The sequence below is a fragment of the Zonotrichia leucophrys genome, chromosome 2, assembly GCF_028769735.1.
Source record: "Zonotrichia leucophrys gambelii isolate GWCS_2022_RI chromosome 2, RI_Zleu_2.0, whole genome shotgun sequence".
NCBI lineage: Eukaryota > Metazoa > Chordata > Aves > Passeriformes > Passerellidae > Zonotrichia > Zonotrichia leucophrys.
Window position 1 is genome coordinate 153,394,573 of NC_088171.1, and position 26,266 is coordinate 153,420,838.

A 26,266-nucleotide genomic window follows, 5' to 3' on the forward strand; every position below is an offset into this window, starting at 1 on the left:
CTGGACACTCCCGCCAGGAATATCGGAACAACTTCCACTTCAAAACGCTGCATTTCCTGCTGACCCAGGCTCTGGTGAAACTGAGGCAGGCTCAGAACGGGCAGTGTCGCCACGTGTACCGGGGTGTGCATGATGTCCGGTTTCAGGCACGGCGTGGTCAGAAGGTCCGGTTTGGTCAATTCACATCGACATCTCTGAGCAAAGAGGTCGCCCAGAAGTACGGAACAGATACCATATTTGAGGTTCAAACGTGCCACGGTGTGGACATCCAGGCTTTTTCCTTCTATCTGAGCAACCGTGAGGTGCTGATCCCGCCATATGAAACCTTTGAGGTCACCAAAGTCACCCAGAATGGGAAGAGGGCATGGATCACTCTCCGATCATCCGGGACCTACAGCAAATACAACTGCGCATTGCTGTGAGGTGACAGCACAGGGGACAGGCTGGGGTGATGGAGACCCCCATAATAAGGCAGGGGGGACAATGACATTCACTGGGGATGGGGGACAGGGCCATTCACTGTGAGTGGGGGGACAAGGATATCCACCGCTAGAGACAAGGACAGGGATACCTTGTGTTGTGGACACTCACCATAGGTGGGGTCACAGCAACACCCAGTGCTGGGGACAGCAGCTGTGGACAGGGGGCACCCATGACAGGGCACAGGGAGTGGGGACACTCACTGAGAGTTTGGGGATGGGGACACCCCATGCTGGGCACACCAAATCTGGTGACACTAGTTGCAGGCATGTGGATAAGAAGGCCCATGACAGGGCAAAGGGATGGAGATCCCCACATCTGGGGGGAGACAGGGACAGGAACACCACTGCCAGGGGTGGACAGGGACAGGGGCAGAGACAGGGACCCTCCTGTACTGATCCTGTCCCTCCACACCAAAGGCAGTGCTGTTGGGACAGGCTCTGTATGCTGAATGCAGGTGGGGCCAGGATCTCCCTGGTACTCCCTCTCTGAACCCCTGTCAACCCCATGGCAGCCCCTGACCCCTGTCACCCTAAGCCCACCATGATCCTTGGACAACCCTGGTCCCTAACAACCCCATGACCTCCTTGACACCCTTTCACCTCAGGGCCCCCATATAACCTGCCACATCCAACACCCCACTATGGCTGTTCCTGATCCTCTGATTTCTCACATGTTCCCCCTGATGTCCTTCTTTTTCTCCCAGGTGGGAGCATCCACATGGCCACCTTTCACTTCAGAGGATGCCTCCTGGCCAACACAGCCTTGGCAGTGGCCACCAGGATCCTCTGAACCACGAGACCACCAAGGCCACCGAATTCACTGCGGTCACTGTGGGAACCATGGCCAACATGATCATCAAGACTCCCTCCGCCACAAGGCAACCACAGCCAACCTGGCCAGGGTGGCCATCAAGGCCATTGTGCAAACCTATTCTATTAATTAGTTCTATCAAAACTATTCAATAAACCTGTCACAGCCAGCAAAATGTCACAATTCTTAAGCAGGCCTTGAGGTCACTCCCCAGAGTAACACTCGTCTGAAAGTCTGTTTCTTTCAACCTTCTCTCTTGGGGAGCATCCCTATCCAGGGGCATGAACCTCACACACATTTTATTCCAAGAGGGAATATGGGAGAGGAATCTCTGCCTGAGTAGGGACTGGACATTCCCAAGTTCAGGTGATAAATGGCCAAGCCCAGCTCTGGTGATTCACCCTCAGTTGTCAATTCAGGGTGTGTGATTTGGGCTGGTTTTAGCCAAATTCTGCAATAAAATCAGCACGAGACCTCTCTCAATGCTGTCCTGATGGCCACAAATGGGGCATTGTCCCTTGGCCACATTCCAGGCAGAGCATCCTCCCACATCCTGCAGTTCAGGGGGACCTTAAAGGCTGGAAATTGGGACGTTCAAGAGGGCAGGGACAGGAGGTCCCTGGGGAGGGACAGTCCTCAGTCAGCAGTCCCAGCAGGGGGGACCTGCTGGATCAGCTCAGGAAAATGACCTGGGGGTGCTGGTGGGTGATCAATGGAGCTGCCTGTGTGTCCTGGGACCAGGAGGGATCTAGGGGGTATCAAGAAGAGCAGGGCCAGGAGGTGAGGGAGTGACTGTGCCCCTCTGCCCTTCCCAGGGAGGCGCATCAGGAGTGCCGTGTCCAGTTCCGTACAGTGTTGTGTCCAGCTCTGCCCGGTGCCATGTCCTGTTCTGTCCTGCTCTGCACCCAATCCTATGCTCAGGGATAATGTCGCTGCCTGAGCTGGGAGGTTGGGCCAGTTGCCCACTCTGGATCCTTCCAGCCTGACCCATGCTGGGATTTGGGGATTCTGGGAATTGTGGTTTGGGAATTGTCCACCGGAGGGCAGCAGCGCGGGCAGGAATTCAGTTGCACAGTGCAGTTCCAGGTGCCAACAGCAGGAGGCAGCAGCAATATGATGATTGACTCCTCCAATTAAGGGATGAATCTTGTATGAATGTTAAGAGAAGTTTTCTTGATGTATGGCTGTGTTATTGTAATTTTTTGTTTGGACATCCTCCGTTCTTCCCACTGTCCCCTTTCCCCTCTCTGTGTTGTTCCCACCGGATGGCTCTGGTTGTCGGGGTTGTCAGGGACATGTGGAGGCCAGACGTGTACCTGCACCCCTTGCATGGGGCAGTTGGGAATAGAGAAAGACTGTTGCTGGCGAGGCATAGCATGTCTCACCTCACCTCACCTCCAGTTAAGTTGCAAGAAGGTCTCCACCAAAGGACGGAGAAGAAAGAATGAATGGCAGACTTTGGGAGAGTCAGGGTTGGCTGGTGCAGCACTGCGGATATAAAAGGCGAAGACGCCATTTTGTGAATGAGTGTCTGGAGGAAAGCCATGATCCCAGCGCCGCCTTTTTTCCTTATTCAATCCCTTTGTTGTGTTTGTTGGAGTTTAATAGACCTTTACTAGTTTAAAGTGAGCAGCTGTTTCTCACAATCACCATGGTCTCCATGACCACCATGGCCACCATGACCCTCAGAAAAATGTGTTCACCAAGCCACCACTGCTATTTTCCCTGGAGGAAAAGGGAAAAAAGGGAAAAGAGTAGAGAAAGAGAAGAAAAACAAAAATCTTCCCTATCCCCTCTCTTCCCTAACATCTCCCTGACTGTCCTTTACTTCTTTGAAAATTCATTCATTTGCATTCTTGAAAAAATTCTGTGCTTTCCCATATATTCAGGATTTAATCCCCAGAAAACTATTTCCGCACCACAATTAATTCAACCCTGAAAGGAATAAGATGAATGTTTCTTCACAAACAGATTGTGTGGAGCTGGTGGTAGATAAAGCCAGGGACTTGTAGAGAAGGAAGTGACCAGAGAAACTATCAGTCTCAGAAAATGATCCTCATTGACACAGACTGCTGCTCAATCAAGGTCCTGTCAAATTCCTGAACTTCGAGAAGAAGAAAAAAGATCTAACAGGTCTATAAATATTATTTCCCACCCAGCGAAATAATTCAATTGATTTTAATCAATTCAATGTTCAATTGAACAATGTTCAATTGAACAGCCAGCTCTGTATGTTTTACAGAAGGACAGGGTGCATAGAGGGACATTCAGTAGGTGGATTGGGAAGTCTGGACCTTCCAAATACCTCTGCCAATGGGAAAGAGGAGTGGGAGATATGGTCAGGAAATTGGGATAAAAAGGAGGCTGCATTGTCCAGCGATTTGGGAGACCTCATGACAAAATTCCCCATGGCCTCTCCCTTTATTCATGAATAAAATTACAGGACACTTCTGTCTCCTTTGTGCAAGTAAGCCTCTGGCAAGGTGAATTTTTCTGCTCAAATGTTCGATAGCAAAATTGTTTTTCCACTTGAATCCTAAGCGGTGTGCTTAGCTTCAGCCAGAGTCTCATTCAGAAAATGGCAGCTCTGCGTTTTATACCTCTGGTGTTGCATCAGCCAAATACACATTCATAAGTAGTGATACATATACAAAAATTTTCCTTCTATATCACTCAGACCTCCCAGAGTCTGCCAGTTGCCTCTTCCATGCTGTCCATTGGTGGAGACCTTTCTTAAGTCTGACTGGAGGTGAGGTGTTGTCATGCCACGCCTCCCCAGCAACAGGCTTGGCCCTTTCCCAGCTGTCCCATGCAAGGGGCACAGGTACACGCCCTCCCTCCACATGTCCCTGACAACCTGGACAACTAGGGCCCTATGGTGGCAACAATCCAGGAGGGGGAAAGGGGATTATGGGGAGAACAATGTGTGTCTGAAAAACAAACAACCATAACATAACCATAAATCAACAAAACTTCTCTTCAGGTACAAACAATATTCATCCCTTAATTGCGAGAGCAAATCATCATGTTATCCAGCTATAGCAAAGCTGTGGCTGCCCCACTCCCGGAAATGTTCAAGGCCAGGCTGGGCGTGCCCTGGAGCAGCTTGGCCCAGGGGAAGATGTCCCTGCCCATGGCAGGGCTGGCACCGGACGGGCTTTAAGGTGGCTCCATCCCAAACCATTGCAGATCCCCCAGGGCCGGGATGGGGCTATGCGGGCACAGGGCAGCGCCAGCAGCTCGTGCTGCCACCTGCTACTGGCACCCGGAACTGCAGCTGGGGGTGGCACATGCAGAGTGCTGTTGAATTCCTGCGCTCACTGTTGCCCTCGGGTGGACAATTCCTGAACCGCAACTGCCTGAATCCCCTAATCCCAGAATCGGTCAGACTGGAAGGACCAAGACAGGACACCTGGCCCAACCTCCCAGCGCAGGCAGTGACATCCCTGAGACCACGATTGGGTCCAGAGCAGGACAGAACAGGACAGGGTACTGGGCAGAGTTGGACAAGGCATTCCTGATGTGCCTCCCTGGGCAGGGCAGAAGTGCACAATCACTCCCTTACTTCCTGGGCCTGCTCTTCCTGATGCCCCCTGGATCCCTCCTGGCCCCAGGCCACATGGCCAGCTTCACTAGTCAGCCACCAGCACTCCTAGGTCCATCTCCAGTACTGCTACAGCAGTTGCCACCAGCCAGGGATGGCACTGGTTACTGTCCCTCCCCAGGGAAATGACCTGCCCTTGCTGTCTTTAACCTCCCAATTTCCAGCCTTTAAGGTCCCCTGAAGTGCAGGATGTGGCAGACTGCTCTACCTGGATGTGCCCTAGGGACAATGCCCCATTTGTGGCCATCAGGGCAGCATTAAGAGAGGTCTTGTGCTGATTTTTGTTGCTGAATTGGGCTAAAACCAGCTCAAATCCCCAACTCCAAATTGACAACTGAGGGTGAATCAGCAGAGCTGAGCCTAGCCCAGCAGTGTCTCCAATGAACACAATCCCACTCCGACACTGCGCCCTCTTGACCTGACTTTTTTGTGCTCCCCAGTGTTATCCCTGTGCCCACTAGCCCCACAACCGCAATCCCAGTCCCGTGTCCCTTACCCACTAGTGTCACCCCAGACTCTTTGCAGTTCCCCATCCCAAACCCTAGGGACAATCCCTGACATCCCCAGGGTCCCCTCAGTGCTCCATCACTCTCCAGTCAGAATCCCAGTCCTGTGTTCAGCCTTCTGATGCCCCCCCAATGCTCCCCAGGAACACATTCCTCCTCCCACACCTCTTTAGACCACTTGTGACACCAGGGCCCTCAGGAACCTCACCCAAATTCCCAAAGCCACTCCCTCACCCACCCCAGCGTCCCCCTCAGCCCTCTCCCACACCCCAGTCAAGCTCCCAGTCCTGTGACACTTTTGGTGTCACCCCAGGACCCCAAACCAAATCTGGGGATCAACCCCTGTCTCCACAATGTCATGTTGGAGCCCCCCATGGCCCAAGTCTGCAACCCCAGTCCCATGTCCCTCCCTCAAGTGTCCCCAGTGCCCCCCAAAAGCTTGAATTGATATAAGAATAAAGTACACAGGCATTTAGTAGAAAAATCCTAAATTTATGTTTCTAAAGTTGTGAGTAAGAATATGCCTGAAGTAAGTAAGAAACTCTATTGGGTAAGAAGGTGAAGGGTCTATACTACAGAAATGTGGTTGAATACAGTAAGTGAAGAGCTTATGAGTTATAATAGAAGAAAAGGTGTGCACGTGAGTTAGAAGCCCATTGGGTAAAAACATCTGCAGTGCAATGGAAGTGAGTTACAGCGATAGGTTAGAAAAGCAAAATAACAGTCCATTGGATTAGAAAGTTATATAGTGTCTTGAAACAAAGAACTTGTGACCATTTTGTGTTATGGCTGACTGCCTGCTCCTCTAAAATCCCATGGCCTCTGAGACTGATGGTTATCTGAGCAATAAATCTTTCTTAGCCCAATGGCAGTTCCATCTCTTCATTAAAAGTGGTGGCAATGATAACTGGTAAATGGAATTTCTGAGCTTCCATGCCACCATGGGGTCAGGTATCTCCTGGTGTTGGGGGATACCTTCTTGGGGGGTCCAGAAGTTCTCCTGTCACACCAACAAGGCCGGGGAAGTCACCCAGGTGACTTCCCAACCACTCCTCCAAGAGATCACCTACATGCTCAAGTTGCCTAGAGGGATGTCATTTGATAGGGGACACCAATTGAGCTGTGGCAGCAACTCGGTGAGCAGCTGGGAGAGGGACTGGGGGGAACTTGGGGCATGTGGGACAGTGGGAGAATGGGAGCAGGATTGGAGTGTTGAGGGGGGGTTGTAGCCATGCTATTTTCTGTAAAATCCTTTCCTTATGATTTTTTCTCCTGAGAAGCTGAGGCCTCAGGAACAAAATGTAAACAATGATTTTCTGCTGCTGTGGAATGCAACAGGTGCATCTGTGATTGGTCTCATGTGGTTGTTTCTAATTAATGGCCAATCACAGTCAGCTGGCTTGGACTCTCTGTCCAAGCCACAAGCCTTTGTTATGATTCCTTCTATTTCTATTCTTAGCTAGCCTTCTGATGAAACCCTTTCTTCTATTCATTTAGTATCATTTTAGTAGAATATATATAATAAAACAATAAATCAAGCATTCTGAAACATGGAGTAAGATCCTCCTCTCTTTCCTCATCCTAAGACCCCTGCAATCACCATCACAGGGGGCAAAAGAGGAGAAAGCAAAAGAAGTTTCAGCTCTCTTAAAGGCTCTGGGAAGTATTTAAACACTGACTGACTAAAGCAAGAAACTGATGTAAAAGTGTGGATATGCAGCATGAACGTGGAGGCGACTAAGAGCAACCACCTTCTTTATTGTGGGCTTCTAGATAAGCAGCCGATTTTCAATCTGCCCAACTCTATCCAGGCCTCACCTCTGGGGCTGAAATTAATTTCTCAGGAATTAACACAAGGATGCTTTTTTGCAGAACCTCTCATGCAGCTTTATTGCAAATCTATTTACTCACAGGGATTTGTCAATCGCCAAGCTGGTGTGCCCTGGATTGTAGTACAGCCACTCCTTTGGAAAGCTGAGTGTTATCAAGGAGTGATGATATTTGTTCATTATATTTAATCAGAGATCGATGTGCTGTTATTTGGCTTCTTTCTTTCGAAATGGCTCCGTGGGTATGAGCAGTGCTCAAAGCAGATGGCAAGTGAGTTCCAATGTTTGCTCTTTTTCTCATTGAGAATTCTGGAGCTCTATGTAACATATCGAGTTCCTCCTCTTGTTCCACATCTCCTTGCAGTTACGATGAGCAGAGTGTATACCACAAACTTTTGTCCCAAATTGGATTTCCCAGATTTCTTGGATGAGGAGAGCAGTTGCTGCTGCAGCCCACATTGACCTGGGCCAATCGTGGCTGATTGAGTTGTTTGGAAAAGCACTGCACAGGTCACCTGAAGTCTCAGTTGATAGAAACAAAATAGAAAGTTTCAGTTTCCCTGAAGGCACTGCATAGAGCTTAAAGACTGACTGATAAAAGCATGAAAAGGATGAAAATGGATGGAGGATGAAGGATGAACACGGCTGGAGCCCATGGTGGAACAGATAAAGGAACTGCAGTGAGGATTTTTGGTAACACAGGAGGATCAGTGCCTGCTCAAAGCAAATATTCCTGGTGAGGTCATCTGGCATATTGGGGCACTCAGAGAAAATGGCCCCCCTGAGACCACATTTTTATGGCCTTCCAGTACAATGAAAGAACTTCCAGAGAAAGGTGGAGCCATGCAAATTATTTCTGGAGAAAGTGCTGTTTCTGTATGAGATAAGAAGGTGATTGTAATGAATATTTATAGTTCTGGTGTATAAATAGCCCATGGCAATGTGCCCCCTGAGCTGCAGGACCAGGAGAGATCTGCTGTGAGTCCGAGCTGATCAAGAATTCCAGCTTTCTGCTACCTCCAGCTCCATCAGGCAGCTCAGTCCGGCCGATTTTGGTATCAGGTGCTGGGGGACACTGGGGACACATGAGGGAGGGACATGGGACTGGGGTCACCGAGTGGGGTCTTGGGGGGCTCCAGCCAGAGGTTTTGGAGACAGGGGTTGATCCCCAGATTTGGTTTGGGGTCCTGGGGTGACACCAAAAGTGTCACAGGACTGGGAGCTTGACTGGGGTGTGGGAGAGGGCTGAGGGGGACGCTGGGCTGGGTGAGGGAGTGGCTTTAGGAATTTGGGTGAGGTTCCTGAGGGCCCTGGGGTCACAAGTGGTCTAAAGATCTGTGGTATCAGGAATGAGTTCCAGGGGAGCATTGGGGTGACACTGGAAGGGTAAACACCGGACTGAGATTAGAACTGTGGGTTGGTGGAGCACTGAGGAGACCATGGGGATGTCAGGGATTGTCCCTAGGGTTTGGGCTGGGGAACTGCAGAGGGTCTGGGGTGACACTAGGGGGTAAGGGACACTGGACTGGGAGTGGGGTTGTGGGGCTAGTGGGCACAGACACAACACTTGAAGGGTCACAGAAATGGGATCCAGGAGTTCACTACTGGGGGAACAGGGAGGTACCTCAGAATTTGGATCAAGTTCCTGGGGGTCATTAGGGGGAACCAGTGGTTGGGGACATGGGACCATGGGAGTGGGATTGATGTCCTGGGGTTCTGGGGGACACCGTGGAGTTCAGGAATGACCCCAGGAATTGGGATCAGCATTCCTGGATGTATCCACAGGTGTTCTGACCCACGCTCCCCCCCAGCCCTGCTCCAGGCTTTCCCCAGTTTCCCTCATCTTCTCATAGAAGAACTCTTCCCACGTAACCCCGTGGGCTCTAATTGTCCCCTCAGTGTGTCCCTCTTTGTCCCCCAGTGTCCCACCCAACTCCTAGTGGCCTCTCACTGCCATGGCCCTCCTGGCTCACACCCTGGCACGCTGGCAATGGCCGTGGCCACCCTGGCCTTCAAGGTGGTGCCCATGGACATGGCCCAGGACTCCTTCGATGACCAGTACCGGGGCTGTGGCCCTGCCATGACCAAGACATTGCCGGCCCTCTACAAATTTGAGTTTCAGAAGAATCCTCTCTTTGCCAAGACCTGGGTGAAGGCTGAGGCTGAGTGGTGCAAGCGGGGCTCCCATGTGCCCCCTCTGGCGTCTCCAGGCCAGGCTGTCGCTGTCATGACCTACACAATGAAGGACATTTACAAGGAGTTCAATGTGGCAGTGCATGTGGCAGGGCGCTCCCACCAGGAATACCGGAACAACTTCCACTTCAAAATGCTGCATTTCCTGCTGACCCAGGCCCTGGTGACACTGAGGCAGGCTCAGAATGTGGCCCTGATGGCCACAAATGGGCCAATTATCCCTTGTCCAGATTCCAGGCAAAGCATCCTGCCATATCCTGCACTTCAAGGGGATCTTAAAGGCTGGAAACTGGGAGGTTCAAGAGGGCAAGAGCAGGTCCTGTCTTGGTGGAGAGACAGTCCCCAGTGTCAATCCCAGATGGTGATGACCAGCTGGAGCAGCTCTGGAGAAGGACGTGGGAGTGCTGGTGGGTGACCAGCATAACTGGCCAACTGTCCTGGGACCAGGAGGGATCCAGGGGGCATCAGAAGTGCAGGGCTGGGAGGTCAGGGAGTGTTTGTGCCCCTCTGCCCTGCCCAGGGAGGCACATCAGGTGTGTCATGTACAACTCTGCCCAGTGCTCCATCCAGTTCTGGGCTGCTCTGGACCGAATCCTCATCTCAGGGATGATGCTGCCTGAGCTGGGAGGTTGGGCCAGGTGCCCACTGTGGGTCCTTCCAGCCTGACCCATTCTGGGATTTGGGCATTCTGGCAGTTGTGGTTTGAGAATTGTCCACAGGAGGGCAGCAGCAAGCACAGCAAAATCAGTGGAACTGTGCAGTACCAGGGTCCAGCAGCAGGTGGCAGCACGAGCCGCTGGCGCTACCAAGGGTCCACCCCGCCCCATCCTGGCCCCGGGGGCTCTGCAATGGTTTGCAATGGAGCAACCTTACAGACTGTCCAGTGCCAGCCCTTCCATGGGCAGGGACATCTTGCCCTGGGCCAGGTTGCTCCACAACCTGTGCAGTCTGGCCTTTGCCTCTTCCAGGAGCGGGGCAGCCACAGCTTTGGTATAGATGGGTAACATGGTGATTTGCTCTCACAATTAAGGGATGAATATTGTGTGTACATTAAGAGAAATTTTGTTAATTTACGGTTTTGTTATTGTCATTTGTTTTTCAGACACACTCTGTTCCCTCCATAGTCCCTTTCCCCACTTTGTAATGCTGCCACCAGATGGCCCTGGTTATCAGGGCTGTTAGGAACATGTGGAGGGAGGACGTTTACCTGTGCCCCTTGCATGGGGCAGTCGGGAAAGGCAAAGCCTGTTGCTCAGGAGGCATGGCATGACAAAACTTCACCTCCAATCAGACTGCAGGAAGGTCTCCACCAATGGACAGCAAGGGGAGTCAGTTGGCAGACCAGGCCCTGGAGAGGGTAGGGATATAGAAGGAAATTTTTTGTATGTATATGACTACTTATGGATATGTATTTGGCTGATGCAACACCAGGGGCATAAAAGGTAGAACTGCCATTTTGTGGATGAGACTCTGGCTGCAGCTAAGCACACCGCTTAGGATTCAGGTAGAACATCTTGCTATCTACCTTTTAAGTAGAAATATTCACCTTGCCAGAGGTTTCCTTTCAGAAAGGAGACAGAAGAGTCCTGTAATTTTATTCAAGAGCAAAGGAATACACCATGGGGAATTTCCCCATGGGGTGTCACAAGTTGCTGGACAATGCAGCCTCCTTTTTATCCCAATTTACTGGCCACATCTTCTACTCCCTTTCTCCATTGCCTGAGGTATTTGGAAGGTGTAGACTTCCTAACCCAGCCACTGCATGTTCCCCTCTCTACAGACCCCTCCTTTCTTTAACACAGACACGTGACCATTAAAATGAGCTTTAATTTCACCCTGGGTGGGGAGACTAAAACTGATAAGCCTGTTAAGTCTTTGTTCTTCCTGAAGTTCAGGAATTCAACAAGACCTTGGCTGAGCAGCAGTCCGTGTCAATGAAGAACATTTTCTGAAACTGATAGTTTCTCTGGTAACTTCCTCATCTACAAGTCCTTGGCCCTACCAACCACCAGATTTACACAAACGGTTTGTAATGACACTTTTCTCATATTCCTTTCAGAGCTGAATTAATTGTGGTGACAAAATAGAATTTGCTTGTGATTAAATCCTGAGTATGTGGGAAAACTCAGATTTTGGGCAAGAATGCAAATGAATGAATTTCCAGAAAAATTAAGGACAATCAGGTAGATGTTGGGGGGGAGAGAGAGGGTGGGGAAGAGTTTTGGTTTTACTCTTCCTCTACTCTTCTCCCTTTTTTCTCCTTTTTTCCTCCAGGGAAAATGGCAGCGGTGGCCTTGGAGGACACATTTTTCTGGGGGTCATGGTGGCCATGGTGATCGTGGAGACCATGGTGACTGTGAGAAATAACTGCTCACTTTCAAATTTTAAAGGTTTATTAGACCTCAACAACACAACAAAGGGACTGCCAGTGGCTCATCCACAAAATGGTGGCTTCATCTTTTATACCCCCAGTGCTGCATCAGCCAAACCTGGCTCTCCCAAAATCTGCCATTCAAACCTTCTTTGCCATGTGTTGGTGGATAATTTCTTGTAACTTGACTGGAGGTGAAGTGAAGTGAGGTGAGGTGAGGTGAGGTGAGGCATGCCATGCCTCCCCAGCAACAGGTTTTCCCCATTCCCAAATGCCCAATGCCAGAGGCACAGGTACATGTCCAGCCTCCACATATCCCTGACAAGCCCAACAACCTGGGCCATCTGGTGGGAACAACACGGGGGGGGGGGGGGGGGGGGTGGAAGAGGACCGTTGGGAGAGCAAAAGGATGTCCAAAAACCAATCTACAATCACATAAACATAAGTGAACATAATTTCTCTTAATCTACACACAATACTCACCCTTTAATTGTGAGAGTCAATTATCATATTACCAATCTATAACCAAGCTGTGGCTGCCCCACACCTGGAAGCATTCAAGGCCAGACTGGGCAGGGCCTGGAGCAGCCTGGCCCAGGGGAAGAGGTCTCTGCTCATGGCAGGGCTGGCACTGGATCGGCTTTAAGGTCACTCCATCCCAAACCATTGCAGAGCCCCCGGGGCCAGGATGGGGCTGGGCAGGGCAGCTTGTGCTGCCGCCTGCTGTTGGCACCTGGAACTGCACAGTGCCACTGAATTCCCACACCTGCTGCTGCCCTCCGGTGGACAATTCCTGAACTGCAACTGCCAGAATCCCCAAATCCCAGCATGGGTGAGGCTGGAAAGACCCAGAGTGGGCACCTGGCCCAACATCCCAGCTCAGGCAGCCTTAACCCTGAGCACAGGATTGGGTCTGGAGCAGCCCAGAACTGGACACGGCATGGGGCACAGCTGGACAGAGCAGTGGGCACAGCTGGACACGGCACTCCTGATGTTTCTCACTGGGAAGAGCAGAGGGGCACGGACACACCCTGACCTCCTGGTCCCACCCTTCCTTATGCCCCCTGGATCCCTGCTGGCCCCAGGACACAAAGCCAGTTCCACGGGTCACCCACCAGCACCCTCTGGTCCTTCTCCAGAGCTGCTCCTGCAGATCAACCTCAGCCTGGACTGGAACCAGGGACTGTCCCTCTCCAGGGAGAGGACCTTCCCTTGCCCTCTTGAATCTCCCAATTTCCAGCCTTTAAGGTCCCCTGAAGCGCAGGATGTGGCAGGATGCTCTGCCTGGAATGTGCCCTAGGGACTGTGGCCCATTTATGGCCATCAGGGCAACATTGAGAGAGGTCTTGTGCTGATTTTGGCACTGAATGGGGCTAAAACCAGCCCAAATCACCAACCCCAAATTGACAACTGAGACTGAAGCACCAGAGCTCAGCCTGGCCATCCATCAGTTGACCATGGGAACATCCAGTCCCCTCTGTGACAGAGATTCCTCTCCCCTATTCCTGCTTGCAATGGAATGTGTGTGATGTTCCTCCCTTGGGAAGGGGATGGTCCAAGTATCCTCCTTCAGTTTGAGAGAAAGAGACATTCCCAAGATTGTTGGTGTGGTGAGTGACATTGAACCCTGCTTAAGAATTGTCACTTTTCGCTGGCTTTGACTGGTATACTTAATAGAATTGTTTTGATAGAATTATTTAATAGAATTGCTTTGCACAATGATGCTGGTGGCCACAGGGGCTACATTGGATGTTGTAACTTTGTGGCTCAAGTAATCTTGGTGATCAAGGTGGCCACAGTGGCCTTGGTGGTTACAGTGATCATGGTGGCCAGAGCGGCTGTGGTGTCCACAGTGCCACAGTGACAATGGCGGCACCAGTGGACACATGGTGGCAATAGCTGCAAAGATGGCCATAGTGGCAGTGGTGGCCTTGGCAGCCTTGGTGGTCTTGTGTTGCCGCCACTACAGGGGCTATGGTGTGGTGTCCCAGGTTGAGCACGGCTCTGTCGCAGCACCCCTGCCACACGGACCAAGACACACGCTGACACCAATGTGGTGGACAGTGAAATGGCGTTTATTAACTGCCAACAGGGTTCATTTATAACAGGAGGTAACGGCAGGGCAACGGTGAAGGGAGAGGTGTTAGGCATAATATCGTGAGATCTCCCAGATAACGCGATATCTTAAGCCTACAGTCTTTTCTCTGGGGGTCATGGTGGTCTTGGTGAACATGGTGGCCACAGTGACAACAGTGATGTTGGTTGTCATGGTGGCCATAGTTGCTGCAGTGACCACAGTGACCTCAGTGTCCTCGTGGCTCAGAGGATTCCAGTGGCCACTGCCAGGGCTGTGGTGGCCAGAAGGAGACTTCCAACATGGAAGGGGGCACTGGGGACACTCCCACCTGAGGGACAAAGAGAGAGACGTCAGGGGGATCATGAGGGGAGTGAAGGGGTCAGGGATAGAAAGGGAGGCTTAGGGGTTACAGGAGAGATGGGGGCCATGAGGTGACAGATGAGAGGGTGTCAGGGGAGGCATGAGGGGGGAACAGAGGCCAGGGAGGTCAGGGGGGTCTTGATGGGCTTAGGAGTGACAGGGGTCAGGAGGAGTCAGGGATTGCCATGGGGGGTTTCAGGGGGTTACAGGGTTTCTGGGGGTGCCATGGGGGATCATGGCCCACCTGTGTTCTGTACACAGGGCCCATCCCCACAGCACTGCCTTTATCAGATAGGGATAGGGTTGGTACCCTGGGAGGGTCCCTGTCCTTGTCTCTGTCCCTGTCCCTGTTCCTGTTGTCCCCTGGCATGGGTGTTCCTGTCCCTGTGCCCACAATGGGTGTCCCCAGACTTGGTGTCCCCCAGGGTATCCTTGTCCCCCCACATACTGTGGGTGTCCTTGTCTCCCATCTCCAGTGAGTATTATTGTCCCCTGTGCCTTAACATGGCTGTACCCATTCCCCCAGGTTGTCACCTGCAATGTCACCTCGCAGCCATTCGCAGTTGAATTCGCTGAAGGTCCCAGTGGAGAGGAGCTGGATCTGTGTCTTGTTTCCTTCCTGGGTGATTTGGGTGACATTGAAGGTCTCAAAGGGTGGGATCAGCACGATTTTAAGTTCTGGTCGTTTGGCATGCAGCTGGATTTTCACACCACGGCACGTGTGCACCTCTAGCATTGTGAAATTGGAGCACTTGACAATTGGCTTGCTCGGGAACACCGGCATGAATACACCAAACCGGATGGTGTCACCACGCTGTGCCTCAAACCGGATGTCACACACCTTCAGGAATGCGTCCCGACACTGCCCTTTCTGAGCGTCCCTCAGTGTGGCCAGGGCATCGGTCAGCAGGAAATGCAGTGTTTTAAAGTGGAAGTTGTCCCGGTATTCCTGGCTGGAGCGCCCAGCCACAAGCACGGCCTCAGTGAACACACCGGACAGACCATATGCAAAGGCCATGATAGCGATGGCCTGCTCTGGGGATAGAGGGGACACAGGGGTGCCCCGACTCTGCCACTTGGCTGCAGCCTTTACCCAAACCTCGGCAAAGTTCTCATTCTGCTCAAACTCGGAGCCATTGAGGGCCGGCAATGCCGCCTTCATGGCAGGGACACAGCCCTGGTACTGGTCATCAAAGGAGTCTGGGGCCATGTCCAGAGGGTACACATCGACAGCCGTGGTGGCCATGGCCATTGCCAGCAGCGCCAGGGTCTGAGCCAGAGGGGCCATGAAGAGGAGAGGCCACAGGGACCAGGCTGGGAAACTGGGGGACACAGAGGGGACACAGAGGAGACACAGGGAGGGTTCCTTAATGCGGGACTGGGCAGGGGAGTGGCACCAGCCCAGAGGGAAGGGAGGCACTCCTGGCCAGCAGACCCCTGGGCATGTCCAGGCTCCCTCATCCCAAATCCTGGGTTTAGTTATGCCTCCCCAATGTCCCCAGCCCCAGGGATCCCAATCCCACAATACCAAGGCCCCCAGAAGCCGAATCCTACTCCCATGACTACAAGTCCCCTCAGCCCCAGCAGGATCCCGATACAAATCCTGGGGTCACTCTTTGAGCCCCTCAGTGTCCCCCTCAGTCCAGCCCCAGGCCCCAGTCCCACTTCATTCCCCAATTTCTTTGGTGTCACCCCAGAGCCTCAACCCAAATCCAGGAATTACCCTTTGCCCCCAAAGAGTCTCTCAGCCTCCCCATGACCCCAATCCCACTCTCACCATCCCGCGTCCCCCCTCATTTTCCCCTTGAGCCCCCATGACCCCTATCCCAGTCCTGTGACTCCCTCAGTGTCCCCCCATGTCTGCAATCCCAATCCCCTCAGTCTCATGTCCCCCCCAAGAGTCCTCAGGTGTGCCCCAGCACCTGATATCAAAATCAGCTGGAGTGAACTCCCTGATGGAAATGCAGGTATCAGAAAACTGGAATTCTTTATCAGCTCAGACTCACAGGGGATCACTCCTGGTCCTGCAGGTCACGGAGGATTTTGCCACAGAGTCGTTATCCACCACAATTACAAATACTCATTACAATGTGTCCCTCACCTAGTACAGAAACTTCCTTCTTCTGAGAAATAATTTGCATACTTCTGCCTCTTTCTGGAAATCCTTTTATGGTCCTGAGAGTCCTAAAACTGAGTTTTCTCAGTGTGGTTTTCAGTGCGTGCCCCAATATCCCAGAAGACCTCAGCTTGAACTTGCACACTTGGCAGACACTGCTGCTCCTTCTGTGTTACAGAACTTGCCAAAAACCCCTCAACATTACTTCCCTCTATCTCTTTCTCTTTGCTCTCATGTGCACACATTTTGCATTCTATTACAGTTTTTTGCTAGTTCTTCTTTAAGCCCTATCCAGCACCTTTAAGGGATCTGAAACTTTCTGTTCTCTCTCTTTTTGCTCACCCCCCAGGAACCTAATCCCACACTCCCATGTCCCCTCAGTTACACCCAGTCCAGCTTCCCACTGCTCACGGAGTTGCTGCCACATCTCAGATACCAATTGGGGTCCCCTATCAGATGACATCCCTGCAGGCACCTTGAGCCTGGAGTTATCTCTTGAGGGAATGCCTGGGTGACTTTCCTGGCCTTGTTGGTGTGGCAGGAGAAATTCTGGACCCCCAAAATTGAATGAACCAACACCAGGAGATACCTGAGCCCATATTGGCATGATAGTTCAGAAAAGCCATTTGCCAGTTATCATTGGGAGTGTTTCCTCTTCCAGTGATGCCTGGTGGTGGTGATTTTGAATTCAAGGGAACCTCTTGTGCAGTTTTAATGCAAGTCTATTTCCCACAGGGATTTGTCAATCCCCAAGCTGTGTGCTCTTGTTTGTAGCACGGCCACTTCTTTGGCCAGCTCAGCTCAGCTCAGCTCAGTCACCCAGGCACTGTCCCAAGAGATCATCCTCAGGCTCAAGGTGCTTGCAGGGGTGTTGAGGGATTGTTGCAGGAAAATGGACACTGTGCCCAAGGCAGCCTTTATGGGGTCTGAGTAGAATTTCACATTGTCCCCAATAGCTCAAAAACAGGAAGAGCCTACTCAGGAGATAAACAAGTCCAGGATCATGGCGTGATGCCCCATTGCTGATCCTCCGCAGATGTCATATGATAGAGGACCCCAAATGGTATCTGACGTGTGGCCGCAACTCAGTGAGCAGTGGGGAGTGGGACTGGGGGGAAATGGGGGGACATGGGATGGTGGGATTGGGGTCCTGCAGGGTGAGCAATAAGAGAGAGAATAGAAAGTTTTAGATGCCTTGGTACAGTTTGGTGCTTGGTACATTTTAAAGATGAACGGGCGTAAAACAATAAAAGGATGCAAAAGTGTGGACATAGCAGGACAAAGGTGGTTGTAATCTGTGGAGAAACAGATAAAGGAAAGTGCTGAAAAGGGTTTTTGGCAAGTTCTGTAACACAGAAGGAGCAGCGCCTGCCCAAAGTGAAATTATGAGGCAAGGCCATCTGGGATATTGGAGTATTCAGTGAAAACCACACTGAGATAATTCTTTTTTAGGTCTCTCCAGCACAATAAAAATTATTTCCTAAAAGAGACAGAGCCATGCAGATTATTTATGGGAAACATGCTGGTTTCTGTATTAGATAAAGGACACAATTTCATGTATATTTTTAATTATGATGGATACACACTCCATGGTAAGGTCCCCCGTGATGTGCAGGACCAGGAGACATCTGCTGTGAGTCTGAGCTGAGAAAGAATTCTGGCTTTCTGATACCTCCAGTTCCATCAGGGAGTTCACTCCAATCAATTTCGGTATCAGGGACTGGGCACCCTTGGGGGTGAACATGGGACTGAGGGATTGGGGTCTGGGGGGGCACTGGGGGTGTCACAGGACAGGGACTGAAGTCCTGGGGTGCTCCAGGGACAGTGATGGGAGACACAGGACCATGGGAGTGGCAGTGGGGTACTGGGGGACACTTGGGGGGCACATGGGACTGGATCAGTGTTCAGGGGTCACCAGGGAGGTCATGGGACTGAGAGTGGGATTGGGGTAAGGGGAGGAGGGGACAGGGACAGCTGGGACCTATTGGGGACCCCAAAACCTTGGGTCAGTGTCCTGGGGGACACGGGGTCACTGGGAGGGGTACAAGGGACTGGGGGGGATTGGGGTAACAGAGGCAATAGGAAACACTGTGAGGGGGGGGGACACGGAACTGTGGGAGTGGGATTGAGAGTCTGGAGAACAATGGGGCATCCTGGAATGATCACAGGATTTAGGATCAGGTTCCAGGACATGTCCAGGGGTCTTCTGGCCAGGGCAGACCCCACTCTCCCTAGGCTGACCGCATTTTCCCTCACTAGCCCTCCCCTGGGAAGCCTCCCCATGTCCTGCCATGTGCCTCAGAGTCCCCTCTGTCCCATTAGTGTCTCCTCAGCATCCCTCAGTGTCTCCAGGATCCTCCTTGGGTCACACCATCTGTCCTCTATGTTCCCTCTATGTCCCACAGTGTCCCACACTGGTCCCTGTGGCCTCTCTTCTCCATGGCCCCCCGGCTCACACCCTGGCACTGCTGGCAATGACCGTGGCCACTGCGGACATCACCGTATTGCCCCTGGACATGGCCCACAACTCCTTTGATGACCAGTACGTGAACTGCGGCCCTGCCATGACTGCGGCCTTGCCAGACCTCAAGCGCTCCGACTTCCAGAAGAACCCTCTTTTTTCCCAGACCTGGGTGAAGGCCACGGCCGAGTGGCAGAAACGAGGCTCCTATTCATCCTTTCTGACCAAAGACCAGGCCATCGCCCTCATGGTCTACACAATGAATGACGTGTACAATTCGTTCAACAAGGCTGTGCGTGAGGCTGGACGGTCCTGCCAGGAGTACCGGTACAACTTCCACTTCAAAACGCTGCATTTCCTGCTGACCCAGGCCCTCCAGAAGCTGAGATGCCATAATAAGTGTCTGGACGTGTCCCGGGGAGTGAGGAATACCCAGTTCAATGTGAAATTTGGTGATAATGTCCGCCTCAATCAATTCACTTCATCATCACTGAATAAAATGGTGGCCAAACATTATGGGACAGACACGATGTTCGAGGTGCACACGTGTCACGGAGCACACATTGAGAAGTTCTCCTTCAATCAAAGCGAGAAGGAGGTGCTGATCCCACCCTTTGAGACCTTTCAGGTCACAAAAGTCACCAGGGAAGGGAAGAAGGTGCAGATTGTGCTTCGCTCCACTGGGAACTTCAGCAACTACAACTGCGAGTGGCTGCAAGGTGACATCATGGGAACAACTTGGAGGGATGGGGACACTCAGTGAGGGTTGGGGAGAAGGACACATGGTGATGGGGACACTCATGACCCAGAGGGGACTTGTCTCCCACTGTGGGTGGGAGACAAGACACCGAGAGCTGTGGACAGGGTCAGGGACAGCATTGCTTGGGCACAGCAGATAGGGACACCCAGTGCCAGGTGAGTGGAACAGGGACATCCAGTGCTGGATCTGGGGGGACAAGGTACATGGTACATGGCTGGGTACAGGGGACATGGACCTCATTATGGCCCCCTCTGACAACACACCCTCAGGGCTACCCACCACCTCTGTCACTCTCACAAGGCCCTCCATATGCCTGCCTCACACTCTCACCCCAGGATCCCCTGACCCCTCTCTTTGTCCCACAGGTGGGAGCCTCATCGGGAACACCCCCCACCTTGGGGGGGTCTTCTCCTTGCTACTGTGGCCATGGCAGTGGCCAGTGGAACTCTCTAAGCCACAAGGCCACTAAGGTCGCGGTGGTTGTGCAGGCCACTGTGGAAGGCCACCAGCACGAAGACCACCAGGATCCCCAGATAAATGAAGCCACCAAAGCTACAGAGGCCATTATGACTACTATGGTCCCTTTTTCCCACTGTGACCACTGTTATTGTTACTACGGCCACTGGGGTCACTTTGGTCTCTACGACCACTCTGGCCACTCTGGGCATTGGAATCACCATGGTCAGCATGGCCAATGTGCCCACGGTGGCCCATGATGTCACCATGCACACTGTGACTACTGTGTTCACTGCAATTACTGAGACCACCATTGACACCATGGCTATCAAGGCGACCAAGGTCACCGTGGCCACCACAGCCACTGTGGCCACCATGGTCACTGTACCAAGGTGTCCATACTGGAAAAGCCCCTCCTAGAGTTACCCAGAGAGGGAGCCATTCCAGGGCAGCAGGACCAGCACAGGGGGGCTGGAGCTGTCAGGACAGTGCAGGACAGCATGGACAGCAGAGACTGTGTAGCACCTGGGGCTGCTTGGGCACTTCCCAAAAGAGGGTTTGGGAGTGGCAATGCCACGGCCACCTCCTAGCGCTCCTTGCCTGCCTTGCCTGATCTAGCATCAAATTGCTGCTTGCTCACCTGGCGTATTAAAAAATGTATCAAAAACTTCATCCTTGCTAGCCTGGCATATCAAAAGTTTACCAAATTTACTGCTGGCTTGTCTGATGTATCCACTACAGCTCCTTTAACACTTTTCCTGCACGGCTCCTCATTTTCTAAAATAAAGCCGTTCCTGGAGCTTTTGTTGTAGGGAATTTAAAGGTTTATGTTTCTACCTCCATCTTCAAAGAGGTGCTTGATGAATGTTCCTCCCTTTTTCCTGGAAAAGGAAATGCTTCCCTTTTTCACTGCAGCCCCTCAGAAAGGACCTGGAGGGGCTCGAGCATGTCCAGGGAAGAGATGGAAAAGTGGAAGGGTTTGGAGAAGCAGGAAGGGCTGAGGGAGCTGGCGGGGGCTGCTCAGTGCAATTTAAAAAGGATGAACAATCAGTTTGGGGACAGTTCCGAAGTTCCTGATTTGACGCAATGCAACAGAAGTAACACTGGAAGGAAAAAAAAGAACAAACAAACAGAAAGAGAAAGGATGTATAAAAAAATTGAGATAAGGGGAGAGGCAGCACCACCCATTTATTGATGAAAACTCCTGATGTTTCACTCCGGAAACTCTTTTTGTATTCTAATCAGGGGTTTTCCCTCCTTAACCCCTCCTCTCCTGGAGTTGTGGCTTGGGAATTGTCCACAGGAGGGCAGCAGCGAGTGCGGGAAATCAGCAGCACTGTGCAAGCACCGTCCCCAGCTGCAGTTCCAGGTGCCAACAGCAGGTGGCAGCACGAGCTGCTGGCACTGCCGAGCGCCCGCCCCGCCCCATCCCGACCCCAGGGGCTCTGAAATGGTTTGGGATGGAGCGACCCTGACATATTGACCCCACTCTTGCCAACATCCCCTGGATCCCTCCAGGCCCCAGCCTACACAGCCAGCTCCACTGGTCACCCAGCAGCACCACAGATCCTTCTCCAGATCTGCTCCAGCAGGCCAACCAGCCAGGACGGGCACTGGGGACGGATCCTTCCCATGGACAGGACCAGCCCTTGCCCTGTTGAACCTCCCAAATACCAGCCTTTAAGGTCCCCCTGAAGTGCAGGATGTGGCAGGATGCTCTGCCTGGAATGTGGCCAAGGGACAATGCCCCATTTGTGGCCATCATGGCTGCACTGAGAGAGGTCTGCTGCTCATTTGGGTTCTGAATTGGGCTAAAAGCAACCCAAATCACCAACCCTGAATTGACAACTGAGGCTAAAAGACCAGAGCTGGGCCTGGCCAACTATCAACTGACTCTGGGAATGTCCAGTCCCCTCTCATACAGGGATTCCTCTCCCCTGTTCCTGCTTGAAATGAAATGTATGTGAGGATCCTCCCTTGGGAGGAGGATACTTGCCAGGGATCCTCCTCAAGGCTGAGAGAAAGAGACATTCCCATGATTGTTGGTGTGGGGAATGACATTGAGCCCTGTTTAGGAATTGTGTCTTTTTGCTGGCTTTGACAGAATTATTTAATGAAACTGTTTTGATAGAAATTTTTAATAGAATTCCTTTGCACAATGGCCCTGATGTGCACAGTGGTCAGAGTGGCTCTGGTGGGTCAGGGAGTCTTGGTGTTCACAGCGGCCTTGGTGGTCATACAGACCATGGTGTCCAGAGTGCCTCTGATGACCGCAGTGACCTCATGGTGGCAATAGCTGCCAAGGTGGCCAGAGTGGCAGTGGTGGCCTTGGTAGCCTGGGAATTCTTGTTTCTTTCAGGGTCCTGAAGGTTTTGGTGATCTTGGTGGCCACAGTGACTACGGTGACCTCAGTGACCTTGGCAGCCTCATGGCTCAGAGGATCCTGGTGTCCACTACCAGAGCTGTGGCAGCCAGGAGGAGTCCTCTGAGGTGGAAGGCGGTGCTGGGGATGCTCCCACCTGGGGGAAAGAGAGAGGGTTAAGGGGGACCATGGGGGGAGTGAGGGGGGTGGGGACATGCATATTGGAGGGTTAGGGGTGGCAGGAGAGATGGGGACCATGAGTTGACAGGTGACAGGGTGTTGGGGGAGGCACGGAGGGGTACAGGGACGAGGGGGGTCTGGGGTGTCATGGTGGGCTTAGGTTTGTCAGGAGTCAGGTGGAGTCAGGAGGTGCCATGGCGGGTGACCGGTGGTGACAGAGGTTCAGGAAGTGCCATGAGGGGTCCCAGCCCCCTGACATCCAGCACACAAGGCCCATCCCCACAGCACTGCCTTTGGTGGGGAGTGACAGGGTCGGAATGGGGTCAGGGGCCCATGTCTCTGTCCCTGTCCCCATTGTCCCGTGGCATGGTGTTTCCTTTCCCTTTTCCCTCCCACAAGTGGGGGTCTCCATCTTCGTGCCCTGTCTCTGTGCCCACATGGGTGTCCTCAGGCTTGGTGTCCCCAGCATGTCCTGTCCCTGTCCCCAGACTCTGAGTGAGTGTCCCCACCCTCTGTGCCTTGTCATGGGTGTGCCCTGTCCACTGTTGGTGTCCCCATGGCCACAGTGGGTGTCCCCATCCCCCCAGGTTGTCACCTGTGGTGTCACCTCGCAGCCACTCGCAGTTGTATTTGCTGAAGTTCCCCTTGGACCGGAGCTGGATCCTTGCCCTTTCTCCTTCCTGGCTGACTTTGATGACCTCAAAGGTCTCATATGGTGGGATCAGCACCTCCTTCTCGTCAGGATTCTTGGAGAAATTCCAGATTGCTACACCGTGGCACGTATACACCTGGAACATCGTGGCACTCCGAATGTGTTTGGCAGTTTTTTCACTCTGTGATGCTGAAGAGAATTGACCGAATCGGACAATGTCACCGGGCTCTGCCTCGAACCTGACCCCATGCACCCCCCGGTACACGTTGTGACACTGCGGTCCTTGAGTGACCCTCAGTGTCTTCAGGGCCTGGGTCAGCAGGAAATGCAGTGTTTTGAAGTGGAACTTGTCCCGGTATTCCTGGCTGGAGCGCCCGGCCACACGCACGGCTGTATTGAACTCTCTGTGCAGCTCATCCATCGTGTAGGCCATGAGGGCAATGGCCTGGGCTGGAGATGACAGAAAGGACACAGGGGACTTCTGACCTCGCCACTTGGCAGTGGCATTAAGCCAGGCCTGGGCAAAAAGAGGATTCTGATGGAACTCGGAGTTGTTAAGGGCCGGCAATTCCTCGGTCATGTTATTGCCACAGTCCTGGTACTGGTCATCGAAGGAGTCCGGGGCCATGTCCAGAGGGATCACATCAACAGCCGTGGTAGCCATGGCCATTGCCAGCAGTGCCAGGGCCTGAGCCAGGGGAGCCATGGAGAGGAGAGGCCACAATGACCAGTGTGGGATGCTGGGGGACACAGAGGGGACATGGGGGAGAGACAGGGAGAGTTCATCAGTGAGGGACTGGGGATGGAAGTGGGGTCAGCCCAGGGGGAAGGGAGGCACTCCTGGCCAGCAGGCATGTCTAGGGTCACAGAATCACAGAATCACAGAAATTCTAGGCTGGAAGAGACCTTTAAGATCATAGAGTCCAACCCATGTTCTAACACCTCAACTAGATCATGGCACCAAGTGCCACATCCAGTCTTTTTTTAAACTCTTTGAGGGATGGTGACTCCATCACCTCCCTGGGTAGATGATTCCGGTATTTGACCACTCTTTCTGTAAAATACTTCCTCCTTAATTCTAGCCTGTATCTCCCTTGGCGCAGCTTGAGACTGTGTCCTCTTGTTCTGTCTGTTGAGAAAGAGACCAACCCCCAGCTCACCACAGCCACCCCTCAGGAAGTTGAAGAGGGTTATAAGGTCACCCCTGAGTCTCCTTTTCTCCAGGCTGAACAACCCCAGCTCCCTCAGTCGTTCTTCATACGGCTTGTGTTCCAAGCCCCTCACCAGCCTCGTTGCTCTCCTTTGGACACGCTCAAGCATCTCAACGTCCCTCCTAAAGTGAGGGGCCCAGAACTGGACGCAATACTCCAGGTGAGGCCTCACCAGTGCTGAGTACAGGGGAAGAATGACCTCCCTGCTCCTGCTGGCCACACCCTTCCTGATACTGGCCAGGATGCCATTGGCCTTCTTGGCCACCTGGGCACACTGCTGGCTCATGTTCAGCCGACTGTCAACCAGCACCCCCAGGTCCCTTTCCTCCTGAGCACTGTCCAGCCACACCGTTCCTAGCTTATATCGTTGCAGGGGGTTATTGTGGCCAAAGTGCAGGACTCAGCACTTGGACTTATTGAACTTCATCCCATTAGATTCTGCCCATCCATCCAACCGTTCCAAGTCCCTCTGCAAAGCCCTACGTCCCTCTAACAGATCAACACAAGCTCCCAGCTTGGTGTCCTCTGCAAATTTGCTCATGAAGGACTCAATGCCCTCACCCATGTCATCTATAAAAATATTAAACAGAACTGGCCCCAGCACAGACCCCTGAGGGACAGCACTGGTGCCTGGCTGCCAGCTGGATGCAGCACCATTCACCACCACTCTCTGGGCCCGGCCATGCAGCCAGTTCTGAACCCAGCATAGAGCACTCCTGTCCAAGCCACGGCCTGCGAGTTTGTCTAGGAGTATGCTGTGGGAGACAGTGTCAAAGGCCTTGCTGAAATCCAAGTAAACAACATCTACAACCTTCCCTGCATCCACTAGGCGGGTTACCTGGTCATAAAGGTGACCAGGTTGGTCAAACATGACCTACCCCTCCTAAATCCATGCTGGCTGGGTCTGATACCCTGGCCATCTTTTAAATTTTGCGTGATGGCGCTTAATATAAACTGTTCCATTATTTTGCCAGGTACTGAGGTCAGGCTGACCGGTCTATAATTACCAGGATCTTCCTTTGCACCTTTTTTGTGAATGGGTATCACATTGGCCAGCTTCCAGTCATCCGGAACCTCACCAGTGAGCCAGGACTGTTGGTAAATGATGGAGCTTTGCAAGCTCATTTGCCAGCTCTCTCATTACCCTGGGGTGGATCCCGTCTGGTCCCATAGATTTATGAATATCTAAGCATTTCAGCAGTTCTATGACTGCCTCCTCTTGGATAATGGGGGGACCATTCTGCTCCCTGTCACCATCAACCAGCCCAAGCGGGCAGGTGTCTTGAGGGCAAGTCATCTTCCCACTAAAAACTGAGGCAAAATAGGCATTAAGCACTTGTGCCTTTTCCTCATCTGCAGATACTAAGTTCCCTCCTTTGTCCAATAAAGAACAAAGGCTGGTCTTACCTTTCCTTCCACCATTAATGTATTTGTATAAACATTTTTTATTATCCTTTACAGAAGTTGCCATTCTAAGTTCAAACTGAGCTTTGGCCTCCCTAATTTTTTTTCTGCATGCTCTAGCAGCCTTCTGGAATACTTCCTTAGAGACCTGACCCTTCTTCCAACGCTGATACATGCTCTTTTTATTCTTAAGTTCCTCCAAAACCTTGCCCAGCCAGGCTGGACGTTCACCCCGTTGCCTGATCTTTCGGCACACAGGGATGGTCTGTTCCTGTGCCCTCAAGATCTCTGTTTTGAGGTATGCCCACCCTTCCTGAACTCCTTTGTTTTTTAGGACTGCTTCCCAAGGGACACTCTGAATAAGTCTCCTAAACAGGCCAAAGTCTGCCCTCCAGAAGTCCATTGCAGCAGTTTTACTGGTGCTCTTCCTG

At 52.3% G+C, this 26,266-nt stretch overlaps 4 protein-coding genes across 4 annotated transcripts in view; 2 read left to right on the top strand and 2 right to left on the bottom strand.

Moving 5' to 3' along the window:
• LOC135442970 (erythroblast NAD(P)(+)--arginine ADP-ribosyltransferase-like) overlaps nucleotides 1-9,172 on the top strand; it is a 31,778-nt gene extending 22,606 nt beyond the window's left edge. Inside the window, exons 2-4 of the mRNA XM_064703237.1 lie at nucleotides 90-418; nucleotides 1,187-1,360; nucleotides 9,154-9,172. Coding sequence (XP_064559307.1) covers nucleotides 90-418; nucleotides 1,187-1,360; nucleotides 9,154-9,172 — 522 coding nt within the window. The remainder of the gene's footprint in view (nucleotides 1-89; nucleotides 419-1,186; nucleotides 1,361-9,153) is intronic.
• Nucleotides 9,173-14,115: 4,943 nt separating this feature from the next.
• Nucleotides 14,116-16,030, bottom strand: LOC135442971 (erythroblast NAD(P)(+)--arginine ADP-ribosyltransferase-like). The gene is made up of 3 exons (XM_064703238.1): nucleotides 16,011-16,030; nucleotides 14,768-15,555; nucleotides 14,116-14,201 (listed from the first exon to the last, which is right to left on the bottom strand). Exons 1-3 carry the CDS (start codon nucleotides 16,028-16,030, stop codon nucleotides 14,116-14,118), a joined length of 894 nt encoding a protein of 297 aa, XP_064559308.1.
• A 2,793-nt stretch (nucleotides 16,031-18,823) lies between these two features.
• Nucleotides 18,824-19,573, top strand: LOC135442972 (NAD(P)(+)--arginine ADP-ribosyltransferase 2-like). The gene has a single exon (XM_064703239.1). It carries the CDS (start codon nucleotides 18,824-18,826, stop codon nucleotides 19,571-19,573), a length of 750 nt encoding a protein of 249 aa, XP_064559309.1.
• Nucleotides 19,574-22,459: 2,886 nt separating this feature from the next.
• LOC135442973 (erythroblast NAD(P)(+)--arginine ADP-ribosyltransferase-like) lies at nucleotides 22,460-23,884 on the bottom strand. Its single transcript, XM_064703240.1, has 2 exons — nucleotides 23,164-23,884; nucleotides 22,460-22,545 (listed from the first exon to the last, which is right to left on the bottom strand). Exons 1-2 carry the CDS (start codon nucleotides 23,882-23,884, stop codon nucleotides 22,460-22,462), a joined length of 807 nt encoding a protein of 268 aa, XP_064559310.1.
• Between the last annotated feature and the right edge of the window lie 2,382 nt (nucleotides 23,885-26,266).